At 42.1% G+C, this 20678-nt stretch overlaps 1 protein-coding gene across 3 annotated transcripts; it reads left to right on the forward strand.

The window, feature by feature from the left end:
* The first annotated feature begins 668 nt into the window (after positions 1-668).
* LOC131901213 (disks large homolog 5-like) lies at positions 669-17988 on the forward strand. Of its 3 annotated transcripts, none has more exons than XM_059252449.1 (6): positions 669-733; positions 7788-7947; positions 9108-9239; positions 9887-10070; positions 15774-15889; positions 17095-17988. In XM_059252449.1, exons 2-6 carry the CDS (start codon positions 7841-7843, stop codon positions 17102-17104), a joined length of 549 nt encoding a protein of 182 aa, XP_059108432.1. In that variant the 5' UTR covers positions 669-733; positions 7788-7840; the 3' UTR covers positions 17105-17988. The 3 variants fall into 3 exon arrangements, with proteins under 3 accessions (XP_059108432.1, XP_059108430.1, XP_059108431.1); XM_059252447.1 differs by lacking the exon at positions 669-733 and adding an exon at positions 5604-5817; XM_059252448.1 differs by lacking the exon at positions 669-733 and adding an exon at positions 6881-7071.
* Positions 17989-20678: the final 2690 nt, after the last annotated feature.

Consider the following 20678-nt stretch of genomic DNA (forward strand, 5'->3'; position numbering starts at 1 on the left):
CTCATAAAAGGTGTGAATTTCTACTTTATTTTAAAGGATCTATCATTTAATTTTCCCAGGTCCATCTGTTAGTTTGGTAGAACCATTGGCTTTGTGCTAGTGGTGGTTTGGATCTGCTGTGCCTGTGAGAAGAAGATAGCACTGTGGTGTGAGGCTAGTGTTTGTACTCATGTCATAAAGATGTTGACAGTTTGACTTAGATGGAAAATCACTCCAGGCTCAAAATTGTTGTAAATAGAGAGGGAGGAGGGAACTAATGGGAGAAAAGTGGCAAATTTTCATATCCCTTTCTCCTAGTTTGTTTGTCTTCTGTTTCTGGAGAAATAAAAGTGGTGTTGTCTTATTGGGTAGGACGGTTTCCCAATGCTTACACCAATCCTATCAATCTCGGTAGGCACACCTGCAAACCCAGAACTAAGAAGCAAGGGAAGAAGTATCTTGAGTTGATGGAACCCTTACCTGTCCCCCATTACTCCATTTTCTCAGCACAAGAGATGATTATATACACACTCTCATTGGTCAATGCCAAGACATGCTAAGCATGTGTCAGTTAATGGCATCAGCTAAAAGAAATGTTTTCATCACAGTGATTTAACTACTTAGTAAAGAAGTAGCATTCCCTCTTCATTATGCAATTTGTGTTTCCTATATCCTCACAGGTCTAAATTTGAAGTTTCCTATCTTGGATCATCCACCTGATGAGTACTGTAATGATGATTCTCTTTATTGGAAGGTAATGTACAGGATTCTAAAAAGTGGAGTAAATCATGGTTCTATGAAGGTTCAGATGGCCAAGGACCCATTTTCTATAACAGACCAAAACCATAGGTAGACAAGGAGAAACTCTTCAAATGCTGTTCTTTGGCAACTTCTGCTGTTTTACCTGTTGGGGAGCATCGGTAGGGACAGTGACTAGGCAAGGACAATGACAAGTGGTTTCTTCTAGTGTTATATTTCTCCTGAGGCCCATTGGATCAGGAATTTTATGGGATTTATCACACACATGTGCCCATACTCAGTGTTACTGATTTCATCCTGGGTTATAAGACTCTTGCTCTAGGAGACATGATCATGCATTTGAACTCTTATGATACCCAGAGTTTTAGGTCCCCTTCTCTGTCTGCTCATAGACTTCTTTTTCTTTAGTCTTACCCCTGTTTTCTGTTCATTTCTTTCCATTTCTGATGGCTGCCACCTTCTTTTTGCCCTTGCTGTTCTTGAAAGATTCAAGGGTTTTTGCAGCTGAGATCCTCTCTCAACCCTATTACTGCCATTGGGAGTAATACCCAGAATGCTCTCCTCAGTCATTTTATTTCTGGTATCAGCTTGGGACATTCAGTACACCAGGAACAAAGTAGGCCTCTTGGAAGTATTTCATATGTGGGGAACCAAGTGCTTGTTTTCCAAACACTGCACAGGAATGTCTCATTCCTTCATTAAAAACCCCCTTTTCATCATATTGAGAAGTAAAATACTACTGGGAAATGACATCGTTTGAATGGGAAGGAGGGAGGATCTCCTGCCTCAAATACAGGAGCATGGAAACACACCCGGGAAGATCCTGCAGGGCTGGTTACAATGTTGGAATTGGGTTGGGGGTACACTCAGAGAAGCCACATGCCTAGCTGTTGAAAACTTCCTCAGAGGTGCCTCAGCAGATAGACAATATACCTGTGAGGATGCTGTAATGAACTGCTGGCAGAGGTAACTTGAACAGTGCAACCCCCAGGAGAAAAATCCCTCAGGTTGAGTGTGGTTCCCCACATTCTGCACTTAAGAGACCAAAACGAGATAGATTGCATGCCTCTGTGAGATACACATTGAGATTAACTGTTGAAAAAAGAAAAAGCAGTCAGGCAGTGGTGGTGCATGCCATTAATCCCAGCATGTAGGAAGCAGAGGCAGGTGGATTTCTGTAAGTTCGAGGTTAGCTTGGTCTGCAAAGCAAGTTCCAGAACAGCCATAGCTGTTACACAGAGAAACTCTGTCTCAAAAAAAATCAAAAAAAAAAAAGAAAAGAAAAGGCAAAGGGGGAAAAGACAATAGCTGTGGACATGACTCAGTTGGCAGAATGATTCCTACCATGTAGGAAGCTCGGGGTTCAATCACCACCCACACTCGGCAAGTTCCCACTTCTTTAGTCCACACAGAAGGGACTGGAGAGTCCAGAGTTTGTTCACCCAGGATATTTCTTCTAATCATAGAGCAGTTTCTATGCCTAGAGAGGTGAGGAGGTTTGGGTGCATCCTCTGGTACACTGTGATTTTCAATAATTACTTGATGTCTCACAAAGCAAGTTTACATTTTTGTTGAGTTCCTGTCTCTGTCTATGAACAAGGAAGGATGTGGGGCTTTTCATTTCACCAGCATCCTGACAGTCTAGAGTTCAAGCCCAAGCTTTTGTTCCTCATTTGTTTTTGAATTCACTTCCTAAGTGTTTAAGGCTCTGTCATTTCAGTATTAGAGGAAGTTGAGGTTCCCAGCAGCAGCCATGCTCACAGAGTCCACACAGAAGTGTCTCTGTGAGAAACATGACCTCCTCCTGAATATCACTACTTCTTGAGTATACTGAACAAACTGCCTGATAGGGCTGAACACAATCAAAGCAGAAGAATATAAAATATACTTCTATTCTACCTGGTAAGATAGAAAACCAAGTCTGAACTTAGGTTAATGTACAGGAATCTCTGGGATACTTGTGGAAATGAGGGATTACTTCCCTGTCACTCTGAGAGTCTGAATTGGGAACTGGAATCTACATAACAGTTCATATGAAAATAGAAGGTTTAACTACATTAAGTCCATAGTACTGAAATTCTTTCCTATGAATGTATTCTTTCTCCTCCATATATTAAAAACACATCAAAAATCATGCCATACATGCTAATTTGTGCCTTAAATTCCAGGACTCAGAAAGCATAGACAGGTAGACCTCTGTGAGTTCAAAGTCATCCTAGTCTGCAGAGTGCAATTTAGGATAGTCTTGGCTGTAGAGTGAGATCCTGTCTCAAAAGACAAAACGAAAACAATAAAAAGAAGTTACCCAAAAAAAGGTGGGGCATAGTGATGTACACTTGTAATCCCAACAGAATGGATGCAGAGGCATTTGGATGTCTGTAGGCCAGCACAGGCTACATGATGAGTTTCAGGACTACATACAGAGACCCTGTCTCAAACATCATCAACAATAAGAATGTTACCAGAAACTGCATAACACATGAACCTACACATGAGAATAGTTTGTGAATGTTTCAGTAAGGATCTAAGATCCAGGACACTAAAAATCTCCCTTCATTTTCATTTTATGTGTATGGGTGTTTTGCCTGAATGTATGTCTCTGCAGCACATCATTGCACTGCCCAAAGAGGTTGGAAGAGGGCAAAATGTCTTCTGGAACTAGAGTTAGAGAGGGCTGTGAACTACCTTTAGTGATGGACTGCAACCTGGGTACTCTACAAGAGCAATCATACAGTGAAATTTGTATTAATGCATCTGAGTAGTAGGTCCCTGTAATTCATACTTTGAATTACAACTTGCAGAATATTCCAAGGTCAGTATTTGTTGCTTTGTACATCAGCAGAGGTTACCATTTCTTTTTATTTATTTATTTTTTATTTTTTTGGTCTTTCGAGACAGGGTTTCTCTGTGTAGCTTTGTGCCTTTCCTGGATGAGGTTACCATTTCTAATGGGAGCAGTGCATTCAGTAACTACTTGATAAATTAACATGTACATTTTGTGCACATGCACTTTCCAGGTATTTCTGGTTCCTACCTATGTGGAAAGATGCTGATGTCTATGTACCATCATTAATACAAGGCTAACATTTTTATTTTAAATATTGTGTTAATTTAGTTTTATATTCATATTTTTATTTTAAGTTCTTTGAGACAATTCTATTCCTGGAAGTGTGTCCTAAGTTCAGCCCAAGGCAAGGGCTGCAAGCATCAAGCATGAATAATTTGCACAGACTTAATGGTAAATAGTCATAGATCCCTTAAGGACCCATCTGTTAGAATATCTGTAAGTAAGATCTCTGAAATCTTTTTAGAATATAAATGTGAAGGTAACATAAAGGGCTGTAGTTGTTAGGGCACATCACTCAATAATGTTAAAGCAAAGGGATGATGGCTGCATTAGCCCATTCTCTGATGATTTAGCCAAATTCCCAATGGTGTGTACTATACAAAGAAGGGAAATGTTAAGCAATAGAAGACACAAGTTGCATTTTACTAAAGAGTACACACTTAGAAAAAAACTATGTTAGAGCCAGAGACATCAGAAGTCATTATGTTTTGGGTACATCAGTTTTCTTTTCTAGGAAAATGTCTAAGCAGAGATAATACATTTACATACCTCACAATATTAAGGGCTTTAAGAGGCAATGAACAAAAACAGAACCTGGGTCTTTCCTGCAAGCTTTGAATGTCCCGGGATGATATTAGAGAAGATGGCTTGCTTAGTATGGTGGCTATGTGCTGTCCCTGCATCTCACTTCCAGCATCAGCAAGGTTCTAGAGTGATCAGGCAGATGACCTGGGCATCTCCATCCACATGAGTGTTTGTGAACTGTGCCAATTTTCTCTTGGCTTCTGAGGTCAGACTTGAGGGTTGTGAAACTAAGCTGTATCCTGTGCCACTCTAAATGAGCTTGAGGAGGCTGTCCCCTGGTTACCTGAAGGATGTAAAAGGAAGAAAAAAAGCTAGCTGACCAATGAGACTCTCTTTTCTGTAGAGTGATGGGTTAGGGTTGTCATCCAGGGACTGATAGTCTCAAGACTACATTTTGAGAATCTGCGAGGCAAAGTCTTATCTCCCTAAAAGCAAGGCAGAAATAGTATGTTCAAGACTTTCCTGGGTAAGCTCAGAAGCAGCATTCCTGGGAGAAGGCATAAATGATTCATAAGGAATTTTCCATCAACCCAATATCCTCAAATTGTACAAATATTAAAAGTGCCCCAAGTATGTAACAGGTGGAGATGTAAACCAAAGGTGGCATGGCAGCCATGATGTGCCTCCGTTTTGCTGGATCTTTGTCAAGCAGCTGTGCTGGCTTTATAACTTCTGCCATTCCATTTAGATATGGTTGTGCCAGCTAATCACATCTTCACTCACAGCCTCATAGCTTGAGTGAGCTCTGTTTACTCTCAAGGGGAAATGTTTATTACTACCTATGTGACTTCTCTTTGTTTTGAACTCAGGAATCTCTAAAAGTCTGAGGATCTTCCCCCATGATGTTTACTTCAGAGGACTCATCGCTCCTACTCCCCATCATCCTGACCCAATTTCTTAGCATCATTTATTTCTCATCATACTGAGTATGGATCTGAAGCAGGGGAAGAGCCATTCCTGTACAGTGTTTTGAAAGTGAGCCTTCAACTCCCCATAGATAGTTTCTAATGAAGCAGAGAGCTAGATCTCTGACTTTGGAAGGAGCGTGTGCCACAGAAGTTTCTGTGTGACCTCCCAGGGAGGTTTCTGATCTGGCACCTTGGTTTCAGATTAGTTTGGAGTGAAGTAGTTATCAGGGAAATAAAAGCTGTACTATGGACATCAGCTGACTCCTCCCTGGACATTCTACTGTATCCTGGAGAGCCCTGGCATTCTATGTGATGTCACCAGTGTTGTGGTAACACCAACTGCCATTGGGGCATCTGTTCATTGCCTAAAGGTTTCACTTGCAGCCATGTTGGCAAGACTGAGCAGGCTCCTTGGGAGACGGAAGGGAGAACATAATGAGACTAGAGAGAGGCAGAAGGAAGCTGGCCTTCATTCTCAGTGCCACACATCAAGGAATAAATGGTTCCGGGGAAAGCACAGTGAGTCCTGAACAAGGGATGGGGAGCTTCCTGAAGGAGGAAGGCTTCAGCTGGGTTTTTCAGATGGGACTCAAGATCTTGGAGCATTTTGGAAGAAATGGACCTATTATGCTTCTCTGAGTTCCTAAAAAGCAGACCTGGAGTTGAGGATTTCTGGTGGATAGTTTGGCAGAGAGCCAGGAATGGTCATGCCTGCAGCTGCTCTGCTCAGGGCCCTCTGCTTTCACTCCGAGTGGGAAGGAAGCATAGAAGGGAGAATGAGGCTTCAGTTACAGCACTGAACTTCACCCTCAGTGGACATCGTTTGGTTGAGTAATACTTATAACAGGCAGAGTAAAGTCCCTTGGCCAAAGTTGGAGGTTCTCACATTTTACCTCATAGCCACTTGCACCAAGCATTGTTGCATTTCAGTGACCCCTAAGGTTCCTGAGTTCCTGCCCGCTCACTAGCCAGTCATCTTTTCTCTACCTTGGGCGCAGGAATGGGCCATCACTCGTCCTGCAAGTGTTTGTTCTTGGTGTCTGAGTGCTCACCTGAGGATGTGCAGTCCTTAGGTATCTCCAGCCTGTCCTGTCACTAGGTGGTCACACCTTTGCTAACATCATGATGGATGGACTGTATTCTGCTGAAGTTTTGGAGAAATTTTCATCATTACCTATGTGACTTATTTTTGGTCTGACAAGACACTCATAATCTCCCACCACTCACCCACAGTGTAACATCCCTGTTCATCTTTCCTGATATATTCATTCACTTCATGGAACTTATCTTCCTCCCCCATCATCCTGAGCTGATTTCTTAGTATCCTTTACTTCTCATCTTATTAATTAGAGATCTTAAGGAAGGGAAGAGCCCATTCCTGGAGAGTGTTTGGAAAGAGAGTCTTCACCTCCACAGGTTGAACTAGAGAAAAGTTTCTAATGAATCAGAGATCTCTTGATGCTGAAGGTGCTGAAGGCCTTCCCCTGTGTCTCAAGGAAGGTTATTGGAAAGGGAAGCTTGGCTTTTTAGTGAATTGAGGAAGAGATAGTTATCAAACAAGTGATGACAGTTGGCAGTGACTCTAACAGTCCCTCCTCTGAACATTCTATTGTCTCCTGGAGAGCCCTTGACAAGATCTGTGAATTCACCATGGTTGTGATAACACCAACTGTCCTAGGGGCATACATTAAGTGCTTATAGGGTTCACCAGAAGACATGTTGGCAAGATTGAGCACACTGATTGACAGAGAGACCTGGCTTTCTAAGGAGGAGGTGAGGCTTGGGGTGGAACTTCCAAAAATAGGGTTCAGTAGCTGGGGTCTTAAAAAGAGATAGGTCTATGCTGCTTCTCTGGATTCCTGAAAGGGTAGACTCAGAGTCAAGGATTTCTGATGGTTAGTTGGCAGAGAGCCAGGAGTTGTCAAGGCTGCAGCTGCTGTTCTGGGAGTTCCTTAATTTCATTTTGAGTGGCAAAGAAGGCCAGCAGGAGTCACAGACTAAGGAGGTGTCAGGGTAGGGTGTTCCTACAGTTCATTGTCAGTGGATTCCTTTAGGTTCCATGGATATTTGATGTTACTACCAAGGAGGGAAACTCCCCATCCGTGCACCAAGGTCTTAGACATTCAGTTACTTTTAGTCCTGGACACAGGTGAAGAGGGATTGGTGGTGCTAAGCACTAGGGACTTCAGGACTTTCCTGTCTCACATCAGATATGAGCTGATATTTCCAGAGCTGTATGGCTGGGTAACATATGCCTTCCAGGGACAGTGGAGCTGCAGTAGGGGCTGGTGCACATATCTAGCCATAGTGACTGGGGACAGATTCATGGCTTATGAGCCCCAACTTGAGGACAGCTGTCCTGCTCTTTGGGTCTTCACTGGGTTCCATGCATTCCCTCTTTCTCAGGCCTCTTCTTGGGACTCAACATGATCTCTCCTGGCCCTGTGCCATACAACCATACAAATTCACTTATGTTTATCTTTATACAGGGACTGCTGGAAAGGCATCAACTCCAACCTCCCTCACTGAGCAAGAACAGCAGATGAACAAGGTGGATAAACTGACCCTTCAGCTACAGATGATGACCAATGAAAGGAATGAACTCTCTATAATCCTGGCCAATTTCACCAACAATGATTTGAACAACAGGTAGTCATTATGTCCAGTTTTATGGTGACTATCTTGATCCTACTGAGTCAATCCCAGCAATCCTCAGGTCATTGGAGGCTGTGCCTTCAGGGTATCCTCATGCCCAAGCTAATTTTTCTGAGTGCATCTGAGAGGCAGAACAGAAGCCTAGTTGGGAGTGAGATAGGGATACAGGCTGCACTGCTTCCTCCAAATGAAAAGCAGAGCTTGTGGCCTGAATTACAGCCTGGGGATAAGGGCAGTAGTGTGTGAGCTCTCACATGCATTTCAAGAGTCTTTGACAGGTGTTGGCTTATGGGAGATGCTATGTGCTGTGAGTTTATGGTGATTCTTTGTTCTGACCAGCAGGTGCTTGGGTGCTGGTGGCTTTTGGAAGCAGCAGGAGGGGCCAGGTGCCACTTGGTCCATCTCAGTGTGTGCTTAAAGGCTGAACTTCATCACTGCTCCTCTCTGGTCTTGATCCTTATACTCTGAGACAATGCTACCTCCCTACATTTATTTGGCACCCTCAGTGTGTGTGTGTGTGTGTGTGTGTGTGTGTGTGTGTGTGTGTGTGTGTTTGTGTATGCACGTGCATGCTCGCCCGCATGAGCACACAGTCCTGGTAGTTGGAGGTTTCTGGCAGGGCATGTGGTTCTTCCTGTGTCAGGAAGTTTCCAGGCAATGTCAGGAACTCACGGTGAGCAACAGTGTTCTTGGCCAGTGTGCTCATGTTGGCAGCCCATTGGAATCCACTGGAGACTTATAAATGTATCCTTAAGTTGGGTCTACTCCCTGAAAATACTGATTATGTGATCTGAGCATCCATGTAGCAATAGGAACCTGGGATCAAAAATTCCCATTCTGAAGACACGAACAACATTATCATAGATTTCTGGTGGGCCCAGACTTGTGACACACACTCCTGAGGACTTCTTAGAGAGCTAATCAATTCCTCCAGTCCCAGTGGTGGCACTCATGCAGCCCTGGCTCACTCTCTTAGCACCACCTGACTGCTGGTCTGAGGCCAGGACAGTGAGTTTAATAAGCACCACATTGTCCTACTTCATAGGTACCATAATGTGACATCAACTGTGCTGGGGTAGTTGAGGGCACTGCCTGAATTCATATGGGTCCTGTGTTCATGGGGTTCTTTGTTCCTGGGCCATGCCCTACCACAGGCTGAATTTTGAGCTGGAGATGCTGAATATGGAGCATAAAAAAGTGATGTTGGACCTGGAGAAATTCCCTAAAGAGATTAGTGAGGCCTTGAACAAGTGCAAGGAGTTGACCGAGGAAACTCTCTCCTGCAGGTGAGTAACTGACTTCACTGCATCCCCATTACTTGGGAATGACTGCTTTTAGCATGTTTTTGTCTTTGAACCAAAGTGAGGCCTTTTGTTCTAGCCTGTGTGCCCCATAGCAAGCAGTCTGCCTTGTACTCTTGACTTGGGCCTCTTGGACCAGTTTTGCTAAGAGTGAAGTGTCTGTGAGCCACTCCCATCATTGTCTGGCCAGCCTCAGAGGCCTCTAGATAGAAAAACTATTAGCACCATGATGGGGTATCAGGCATTTGTGTGTCTCTGGGGCTCTGGCAGGGGCTTACAGAGCTGGTTCCCATGGGACCCATAGATGGAATATATTCCCATTGGATCTTCTGTCCTCCATCAAGAATGTTTACCCTCTACCTGCTGTTGTTTTCCCAATACCATGAACAGTTAAGCACATGTTGGGGGAGGCAAACCCTGCTCTCAGAAGTACATGGATCCCTTTCAGTTTCAGGGTTTTCAGAAACAGTCTGAGTCTTTCTGGAATTTGGCTCTTCTCTGGCTTTTGCCAGCTACTAGCTTATGCATGGCTACAGTGGTCTCTAGTCTGGGCATGGAACCTTGCATGGATGATGTGGGAGTGGGATATGGAGGCTGGATGGGGCTCACCTTTGTTCTTTGTGGTGCTTCAGCATCCTTCACAGCCAGCTCCTGAGTGAGTGGACTCATCTGAAGGAAAAAGTGAGCATCTTGAGAGAGGAGAACCGAAAGCTGAGGGGGGAGCAGATTTCACTACAAGAGTCCTGTGAGGAGCTGAGGAGGCTCTGTGGGGAGGCCCATGAGAAGATCTATGACCTCTGGGCCAAGGAAAAGCAGGTAGGCTGAGGTATTGTGTGCAGGCTGCCCACCATCTTTAATCATACAGATGTGCATTCACACACACACACACACACACACACACACACACACACACACACACACACGAGACCATCCACCCACTTATCCATCAGATTGCCAACATCTCATCCAATTGTTGGTTTCTGTGATCATTCCTAAGTCTTTCTGGAGAGTTAGCTTCTTGTGAGATCACAAGTTGGAAACAGCTTGAAGGAACAGTGCCCTGTGAAAATGCCAAAGGAGTGGTTCTCATTGTCACCCTTTCTGTCTTCTCTCATATGTTACATCTCAACATCAGTTCCCCCTCCACCCCTCCTCCCACTCCTTCACCCCCAGATCCCTCCTACCCCAGGTCCACTCCTCCTTAATTTCCCTTCAAAAAGTAGCAGGCCTCCCATGCTTTTATTTAATTATTAAAATAACATTGAACCCTGGGCTTTGCAAATGCTTGTTACATATTCTAACAATGGGCTATATCCCCAGTCTTTTAAAATCTTGATTAATGATCACACCAAGTTTCACAGATTAACTTTGAACTCACAGTATAGTTCAGACTAGCCTTTAACATTCAGTTCTTCTGTCTCAGCCTCTGAGTAGCTAAGATGACGGGTGTGCATCACAAGCTCAAACCTAGTCTAAATACTTTAATTAAAATTAATAGTTAAACCAAATATCAAAGGTCAATGGATTACAAATATGTATTTTTAAGACATAGGTGCTAAATTATTAGTGATCTCAAAAACATCAGTGAAAATATAATTTAGATGTGTCATCATTAGTAGACAGGTATCTTTAAAAGGAATAACATAATGGTTGCTTTTCAGGAATATTTCTTGGGAGTCACATAAATGCTAGAAAGTAAGCTTTGCCTGGAACAAACAGATAAGATGTCTGTCCTGAAGGAACTGAGGAAGTTATTACCTTTTATCCGTCTCGTACATTACAGCTGCTCTTTGCTCTGGGCAACCAACCCTCCAGCTCTTCTTGTGTCTGAGACCTCCAATAGAAGAGGATTTTCCTGCAGGAGGCAGCATCCAAACCCTCCTATTGATTTGTCCCCGAAATTCAGTCTCCACAGGAAAGGCAATCTTACCTCCTGCCCATTATTCACAGCCTGCAACTCACTGCTATATATGAAAATGATTATATGCCATCAAATCATAGGAATTTTGGCTCCTTGTTAATATTTTAGTGGAAGGAAATTTTAAGCTTTCCCTTGGGTAGATACTACATACTTAATATCTCTTTTAGAGTTTTATAACTATTAAACAATTTATTTTTATTTTTATTGAGTGAATATTTTATTTCTTTTTTACTGAAAATAGATCATTCTCTCATACAATAGTTCCCAACCATAGTTTCCTCACTCTCCACTCCTCCCAGTGCCCACAAACCTCCCCTCTTCCTCAGATCTGCTCCCCCTTGGCTTCTTTTCAGAAAAGAACAGGCCTTCAAGAGATAACAGCCAAACATGACAAAACAAGATAAGACCAAACAAAAATAAGACAAGACAAAAGCCATCATATAGAGACTGGACAAAGCAATCAAATAGGAGGAAAGATGTCAGAGAGGAGGCAAAAGAGTCAGAGACAAACCCATTCCTACTTTTAGGTGTCCCATCAAAACTCCAACATATACGCAGAGAAGCTGGTGCAGACACATGCATGCTCCATGTTTGCAGCATCAGTCTGGGTGAGTTCATGTGAGCTCTGCTTAGATGATTCACTGGGCCATGTGACCTGATAGAGAGTTTCAATTTAGACTCCCACTTCCACACAATTGGGTAATGTTCCTTCTATGTCTATTTTGTGAACTGATTTGAGGATATTAGCATTAACTCTTCCTTTTCTGAATGGGAGAGTTTTAATGGCTGCTTTTATTTCACTAGGTGCTATAGGTCTATTTAAATTGTTTATCTGATCTTGCTTTAACTTTGGTAAGTGGTACCTCTTGAGAAAATTATCCATTTCTTTTAGATTTTCCAATTTGATGAAGTACAGGATTTAAAGTATGTTCTTGTGATTCTCTGGGTTTCCTCAGTGTCTCTTGTTATGTTCCCATTTTTGTTTCTGGATATTCTCTGTCCATCTTTATTTAGTTTGGATGAGGATATATCTATCTTGTTGATTTTCTCAAAGAACCAGTTGTTTTGTTGATTTTCTTGTGTTGTTCTGTGTCTATTTTACTGATTTCAGCTATCAGTTTGATTATTTCTTGCAGTCTACTCTTCTTGGATGTACTTAAATTCTTTTTGTTCTATAGCTTTGAGGTGTGCTATTAAGTTGCTAGTAAGAGATCTCTCTATTTTTTTAATGGAGGCACTTAGTGCTATGAACTTTCCTCTTAGCACCACTTTTATTGTGTCCTGTAAGTTTGGGTATGTTATGTATTCATTTTCATTAAATTCTAGAAAGTGTTTAATTTCTTATTCATTTCTGTTTTGGCCCACTTTTCATTCAGTATAGAGTTCTTCAGTTTCCACGAGCTTATAAGCTTTCTGTTTTTTCTGTTGTTGTTGATATCCAGCTTTAATCATGGTGGTCTGCTGGGATACAGGGAGTTATTTCAATTTTCTTGTGTCTGATGAGACTTGCTTTATGTTTGAATATGTGGTCAGTTTTGGAAGAAGTTCCATGAGGTGCTGTTCAGAAGGTATACTCTTTTGTGTTTGGGTAGAATGTTCTGTAGATATCTGTTAGGATTATTTGGTTTATAACTTCAGTTACTCCAACATTTCTCTGTTAATTTTGTCTATATGACCTGCACACTGGTTACATGAACATTGGTGAGATTGGAGTATTTAAGTTCCTAATATCAGTGTGTGAGGGTCAGTGTGTGCTTTAAGCTATGGTAGTGTTTCTTTTACAAAAGTGGGTGCCCTTGTGCTTAGGGTAAGCCGTTAAGAATTAAAATGTCATCTTGGTGGTGTATCCTTCCCCATCTCTTTTGATTAATTTTGAATTGAAGTCCTTTTTGTTAAATATTAAAATGGCTACACCAGCTTGCCTTTTAGGTCCATATGCTTGAAATACCTTTTTCCAATCCTTTCCTCTGACATAATGTCTATACTTGATGTTGAAGTTTGTCTCTTGTATGCAGCAGAAAAATGATTCCTGTTTTTTTAATCCATTCTGTTAGTCTGTGTCTTTTTATTTGGGAAATGAGACCATTGATATAGAGAGATATCACATGATTAATTTCTGTTATGTTGTTGTTGTTGTTGGTGGTGGTGGTGGTGGTGGTGGTGGTGTGTGTGTGTGTGGTGTTTATATTCATGTTGAGTTTGTGTATACCTTTGTGCACTTTAGAATGTGTGTGAGCCTCTATGTGTATGTACACTTGTTCATGGAACATCTTTAAAACTGATAGAGACTAACTTTAATGAGAAAATTCTGTGCCAGCTTTTTTGGAAACCATGTAATCAAACATCACATGGAGCTGCCCATCTTTCTGCATGTCCACACAGCTCCCTAGAACAAAACACATAAAAACTGATGTAACTAAAAGTCCTTCAAGTGTTCTCAGAGTCACAAATATTTAAAAATATTAAAATCAAATAATTTGAAAAGTCAGAAAAGAAATCCTTTAGAGGAAACCAAAGGAATGGGGTACATTGTGGTGATTCCCTTGCAGGCTTTACAACAGGGAGGGAAAAAACGATCCATGAAAAGACAATAATGAAGCTTGGCTCAGCCCAATTTTATTGTGACCAGTGCTGGAACAGGACTCCAAGAGTCTGGACCACATCATTTAACTTTAGCCATATTTAAGCACTGCTTAATTTTTGAAAAAAGTATTCAGAGAACAATTAACTCAGTCCCAAGTTAAACAACAATTTAAGATATGTTTACATTGAGATTCCTTACAAAGTACATTGGACTTCTCTCACAAGAATGGTTACAGTTGACTCATAGATTGTGCCCACAATTTAGGCTGTAGGGAGCTTGACTGAGTAAACATAACACCTACGGGTGTCAGGATTAGCCACCAGTAAGATAACATAGAAGCCACTTAGGCTGCTGTAAAGCACAAGTGACTTCAGTCATAAGAGTAGGTTTATGGTCTAAAAGCATTGCTCAAGATTTAGGGGACTAGGTCTTGGATTAGTAATAACATTGATTCTGTGAGATATGGCAGAGTCTGTCTCAACAGACAGCAAAGGGTCACCAGGTTATAAAATGACATCATTCCTAGCATTCCAGGAAGAGCAGCTGTGCTCCTCATTCCACTGAAGATGTAAGCTGTGTGTTTAAGTTTCCTGGCTTCTCCAGTACTTACCTGTGTGCACAAGGCCTTTGCTCTCTACAGTAGATGATGGTGAGGAAAGGGCTGCTGAGGCTGCCTGAGAGGTAGGAAAGGCTGGATGAGGGTTTGTGTCCCTTCTCGGTTCTCAGTGAATGATGACTGCCCACTGGAGGGTCAGGTGTCGTCCCTCACCTGCTTTATTTTCGGTCTCATTGCCTGCTACCATTTTCTTTCCACCTTGGCCTCACCATTGCTGCATTGACCTTGGCCTTGAAGCTTCTCCTGAATTTTATTCCCTGAGAGATTCTGAATTGCAGGGGTACTTGTGGTTGCATCTCAGCAGAGCAGAAGTCCCATAGCCATGCTGAGGTTTGAAAATAGGGCTGTGGCTGTGCACCCCACTAACGCTCATTATAGTCTAAAGCACTCATCCTCTGCTGTGTCTGCAGCATTCAATAACTGATTTTATTCCAAAGTTGTTAAGTCTGAGTTAAAATGGGCCTTATGGAGGGTTAGGAGAAATAAAGAGTCTCAGAAATTGCTGGTGTTGTAAAATGGTGTAGCCCCATGAGAAGCTATGTACAATTTTTCAGAAAGTTGAACTGCAGTCCCCAAGTAACCCAGTGATTCTGGAATGGGAAATAAGTTGTTCACAGAGAAACTAGCTGACACCAGGGTTGTAGCAGTCATCTTCAGAGCAGCCCTGAAGTCAAAACTATTCAGATACCCATCATCTGTAAGTGTAAAAGTACAATGTGGTCTGGGCTTTCCATGGAATCTTGTTCAGTAAGAAATAATACATGCGATCATTTGTCTGTGACTTAATCAACCTTCTCTTATTCAAACAAATCCCTGGCACAATCATCTTACAGGGAGGAAAGGATTATATTGGCACCTGGTTGAGGATTTTCTAGTTTCCTGGGCTCATTGCTTTGTGTCTGAAGTGAGGCAGCCTGTGGTTTAGAGAGCTCCTTTTGGAGGAAGCTGTTTATCTTGGAGACACTGGGAAGCACTGAGTGAAGCTATTGGCTGCTTCACCACCATCCTGTTGTCCCGTGCTGGGGATCCAAGCCTTTAGTGCACGGATTGGAGAACTTGATGAACAGGCATGGCTTATAGGCCAACCACCCCATGAGCCCATTTGTTCGTGCACTGGGTTTACAAGGTTTGTGCACTTCATTGACTGATCTGTCCATCTGTCCTGCCCACTGTGCTCTTCCATCTAAGGAATGTTCAGTTTCTTCTTAAATGTCCTGGGTGATCTTTTCTTATATTAGCATTATTTGGGAAACTAAACATGTGAATGCAATGAAGTATGCTTGTATGCATACACATTTGTATGTGTGTGTTCAAGAGTGTGTGTGTTCAGGAGAGTGTGTGTCTGTGTGCATATGAGTGTTCAACCCTGCACTAAGAACATAATCTTCTACTAAACAGAAACAGGAAAGATTGGACGAGAGACTGCAATACCTGCTGAAGCAGAGAGATCTGGTCACCAAGCACAAGGTCTTGGCAGAAAAGCTGCAGCATTACTTCACTGTCTCCCAGATGAGGTAGGACCCCAGACCAGGAGGGAGTGGCACTCAGTAGTTCCCCTCTACCTGAATCTCTCTCCTATTTGGATTTCTGCCCATCTGCATTGCCTTTCAGTCACAGCCAGGGAAAGAACATCTGAGTGTATGAGCTGGTTCAGTCAACAGAAATGTCTGTCCAGGAAAAATACGTATTATTCTTAATCTTTCTAGAGATTGTGTCCCCTTCTTCATTTCTGAGCTCTCATATGTCCTGAGTTCATTGATCTTTATGTTTCCCCACACATGTTCCCATGGCAGCCCCAAACCTAACAGGGAGAGTGTTAGATGGAAGACAGTGTGCCCTCCTGCCTCTTCATTTTCCTTCAGGATGGCACCTTTAGAGGTAAGGTCCTTCCCTTGTGCAGATTTGCATGGAGCCCCTTCTTACTGATTACAGGTTTTCTGAAGTGAGCATCTGTTTGCTGTGAGAAAGTTTCTCTGGAAATAAGCAGGTTTAGAGTTTGACAGGTTGAAGCCAAGGAATGTTCTGTGCTGGAGTAAACAGAGCCTGCACACTGCAGTGTTGTGTAGACACCACTAGAGGGCCTCATACAGTTAGGTTCCAAGGTTGCTGAGTTGCCTGGTATCTGTTCAAGGCCACGCATATCTCCCCTTAACTGTGTGTGACTCTGACATTGGTATGCTGCTATTTTTTTTTTCAAAATAATGTATCTGAACTTTTGGAGAAATGTGCTGGGGTTTTGTTTGTTTTTTGGTTTTGTTTTTAGTTTAGGTGTATATTTCTCAGTTCAATCTCTAGCAATTTTTAAAGGCTGAGAAAAAAATCCAGAGCCAGCTGCTCTCTGGCCCTTCTCTCTTGAGAAAGAAAGGAATAAGCTCAGCTGAAAGGTAATGCTGATTGTCAAATGCTGGCATGGCAGGTCACCACCAGGCCTGTGTTTCAGCTGCCTTCCTCTCCTAGGTCTAAAACACTCCAGCATGATCTAGAACAGGCCACAGCCCAGGGTCAGAGCCTGCTGCAAACACACCTGCTTCAGCAGGGACACTAAGTGCACCAGGCAAAAGAGCCACCATTGACTCCTATCCCCTGCAACCATGGCATTCGTGGGGTGGTCTTTCTTCCTTCACATTGGTGTCCCGTGAGTAAATAGGCCCTGGTTTTGTCTAGGCCATGGCAGAGTTAGGATGCTTATGGGAATAATTGCCATTCTTTCTCTTGACAGCACCACTTAAGAGAACTCACTCTAGCATCAACACCTCCTCAACAAAAGACATCTTGTAGCTCTGAACTAACCAGTGAGGAAAATCCCAACCTACCAGCAACCTACTAAATAATGTTGATTCATTATTCCAGGAGAAAATAAATCATCAGAAAGAAGCTTGAGCTACAGAGGACCTGCCAAGACTACTCAGAACCCAGACATCTATTAACAAGTGGCCCTCAAATGGGACACAGCAGCATGAGGAGGGTATGTTGGTGAGCCAGAGTTACTCTGTCAGTTTACTCTCCATGTCTTTAGTAAGCTGTCTGAGTCCTCCACATGTGGTGAGAAATCTGACAAGAAAGCCTGCATGGCTGTCATGCTGTTATCTATACATACCACATGGAGAAGAATAGGATTCCCTCCCCAGGGCAATGCTGAAGCCAACTCCATGTCACGTGAAAGTGTTGCTGAAGATGACGCACTGCAGATGCTACAGCACTCCTTCACACCTATGTTAGTTAGTCATCGGATCTTCCATCAAGAAAATGACTAGGGATTCTCCAGTGTCACAGCCTGGACTGGCAGGACTGGGCCTGAGAAAGAACTTATAGAGGAGGTCTGAGTCATCTTTGGTGCTTTGGAAAGCCAAATGTACTCCATTGATTCGTTGGGTCTAGAGTAGAAGAATATTTGTAGCTTAAGTTTTTGGAGGGGTCTTTTCTTTTCTGGGGTTTTGTTTGCTTGGTGTTTTTAGTTTAGTTTAGTTAGAAATTTTGTTATTTTTTGTTAATTTTTTTATTCTTGTCAGTGTTTTAATAGTTGGCTAAGTATATACACTGCATTTACTGACTGCCTTTTAAAAGTCCCCATTGAAGACTTTTTGTGAATAAAAAAGCAATTTCCAACTCTTCACTTTTACAACTCTTCTTTATTCAGGCATGGTGTTGCACTCCTGTAACTTCAGAACTCAGAGGCAGAGATGAATCTCTGCAAGTTCCAGGAGCCTTGGCTACAAAGTGAATTCCCATCTAACCAGGGCTACATAGGGGGTTGACACATTGAATGTGGATGGCATGGTCTACTCCAGTTTTCATGACCTAGCCTTTATGTTAACAGCCAGATTTAGAGAATGTAACAATGATGAGCTTCTGGAAAGAAAGGAATCTCCCTTCTGCACTACATTAGTCCTTTCCCCATGCCATTTCACAATTGCCCTTTGTGGTTCTGGGATAGCAAAACAGTGAAAGTGGCCTTGAAATGCATGAACAAAGTTTACCACTACCCACAGCAGAGGGGAACTGCTGAGCTGCAAGTGTGAATACTGGAGATGACTTCTGACCTCTCACTCCTTTAGCATGACTGTTGCATTGGGGAGATGTAGAGTAATGACCTGCTCTGGCACTGTCATCTGCTTCCATTAGAAATATTGTGAACAAAGCCTGAAGGATTCATTCCAGTCTCTGAAATGGTGATTCCCGTTGGTTTATGACACAAAACATTTGATAAAATTCCATAAGGCTGTCTCAGATAGGTTACTCAGAATACCAATTCCATCTGCTAAATTTAAGAAGTATGAGTTTGGGGCTTGGGGAGATGGTTCAGTAGTTAAGAGCACTTGGGTTTGGTTCCCAGCACACATAAGGGGGCTCATATCCATCTGAAATTCTAATTCCAGAGGACCCAATGACTTCTGACCTCTGTACCAAGCATGCCTCTGGTACTCAGATATACATGCAAACAAAACATTCACACACAAGTATACATAAAAGTAAAATAGGTGAGTATTACCAACTAACTTAATGCTACGTGGCAGATGAAAAGCTTCATCTACATTTTTTTTCAAGACAGGGTATCTCAGAGTAGCTTTGAGCCTTTCCTGGAACTCACTTGGTAGCCCAGGCTTTCCTCGAACTCACAGAGATCTGCCTGGCTCTGCCTCCCAAGTGCTGGGATTAAAGGCACGTGCCACCACCACCCGGCTACTTCATCTGCTTTTACTTTTAAATATTATCTCTAGATTTTTCTCAGGCTACATCAGAATTCAGTATCCTACTTTGGCATCAAATATCAAGTTTGTTTATTTTATTTTTTTCTAATAAAACTAAATTTATTCAATATCCTACAGTAATGGTTTTGATAATAACTATCCAAGAGTATAAAAATTATAAGACATATTTGTAGAGTTAGTATATTAATACAAAGTGCATGCCTAAATACAGTAAGTTTACAGGCAGAGAGTTGAGTGGGAGAAGACTGCAGTTGAGGTCTAATAATAAATATATAAATGCAGAAATAGAGATGCTCAATCATTGGGCACTCTGTGCATATGGTGGCTTGTACTAGGTAGGTTTTTCTCAAAAGAAAGAAGCACACAAGGTAAAACTATAAAACTACAGGTTATCATAAACTGTGGCTCTCCTTGTTGTGAAACACTAACAGACTTTAAAAATCCAGTTTTCAAAAATAATCACGAGTGACAGAATACTAAGGCAGCATGTACCCTTCCCTCTAAGAGATGTCTGACATGGCAGTATTGTATTTTCCTGAATTTTGAGAAGAAGCCATTGGACAGCTTCAGGAGCGTTCTACGGAGAAACCCTCTCTGAGATCTTAATGTGAGGCATTTCATTCAGCTACCTGGATGTTCAGAAGCCCAACTCCAAGAAACCAACTCAACTAACCAACTTAATCTCAATATACAAGTCTTCTCTTTAGCCTACTTTAAATAGTGGGAGAAAAGCAACAAAAGCCCAAATCCTAATAAGGTCAAGACAAGGCAAAGGGCTACTCTATAGATATAACCTCCACAAAAATCAACTGAGGAAATCCAGAGATAGAACTGAATCATACAGATTTCAGTGAGTCCCATACAGTCATGTAGCAGCAATGTCAGTTATTTATGCACTGCAAGTTCTCTAAAAAATGTGCCTCAAGCAGCATCAGCTATGCCCAATGCATCCCCAGGACTTACACATTCTAATAAGTGGTTTCTAACCGCGTGTTCTCTACTGTATGGTGATATTTTGATACTATTCGTATAGGACCTTGCCCATCCTACAGGCTTACCTTCCCATGAGGGAGCTCTGGTTCTGTTTTAGAAGATTCACATAAAGTCTTCTTATCAAATATTAAGATGAAGGGAGGTGACACGATGCTACCTGTGTGTTCAGAAATTGCTTCCTCCTCCAAGCTATTTGGAGAAATCTCAGTCTCCCCTGCTTAATAGTCAGTACTAATGGTCTGAATCATCAGAAGTTTGGTAATGCTGAAGCACTCCAAAATTTTTAACTGTCTCTAGAGGCAGGTCATGCTTCTGAATTATGACAAATTATCATGAGGAAAAATAAGTGTAGCCAGACATTTTAAAATGCCTCAACTACAACCTTTCCACAGAAAGACTAAACTACATGTGGTTTATCATAGAACAATCGCACCTCTGTACCCTGAAATCCCCTAATTGTATTCATTTGGGGGTATTAAACAAGCAAAAAAAACTTAAAGAGTACTTTACAACAGCATTCCACTTTCCAATGAAATACTCAGCATCTTAAGTATCATGTACACTTTTTTTCTTGCAGTAAGCTAGACACTGGCTTCTGAGT

This window comes from Peromyscus eremicus, unplaced genomic scaffold (genome assembly GCF_949786415.1).
Source record: "Peromyscus eremicus unplaced genomic scaffold, PerEre_H2_v1 PerEre#2#unplaced_57, whole genome shotgun sequence".
Taxonomy (NCBI): domain Eukaryota; kingdom Metazoa; phylum Chordata; class Mammalia; order Rodentia; family Cricetidae; genus Peromyscus; species Peromyscus eremicus.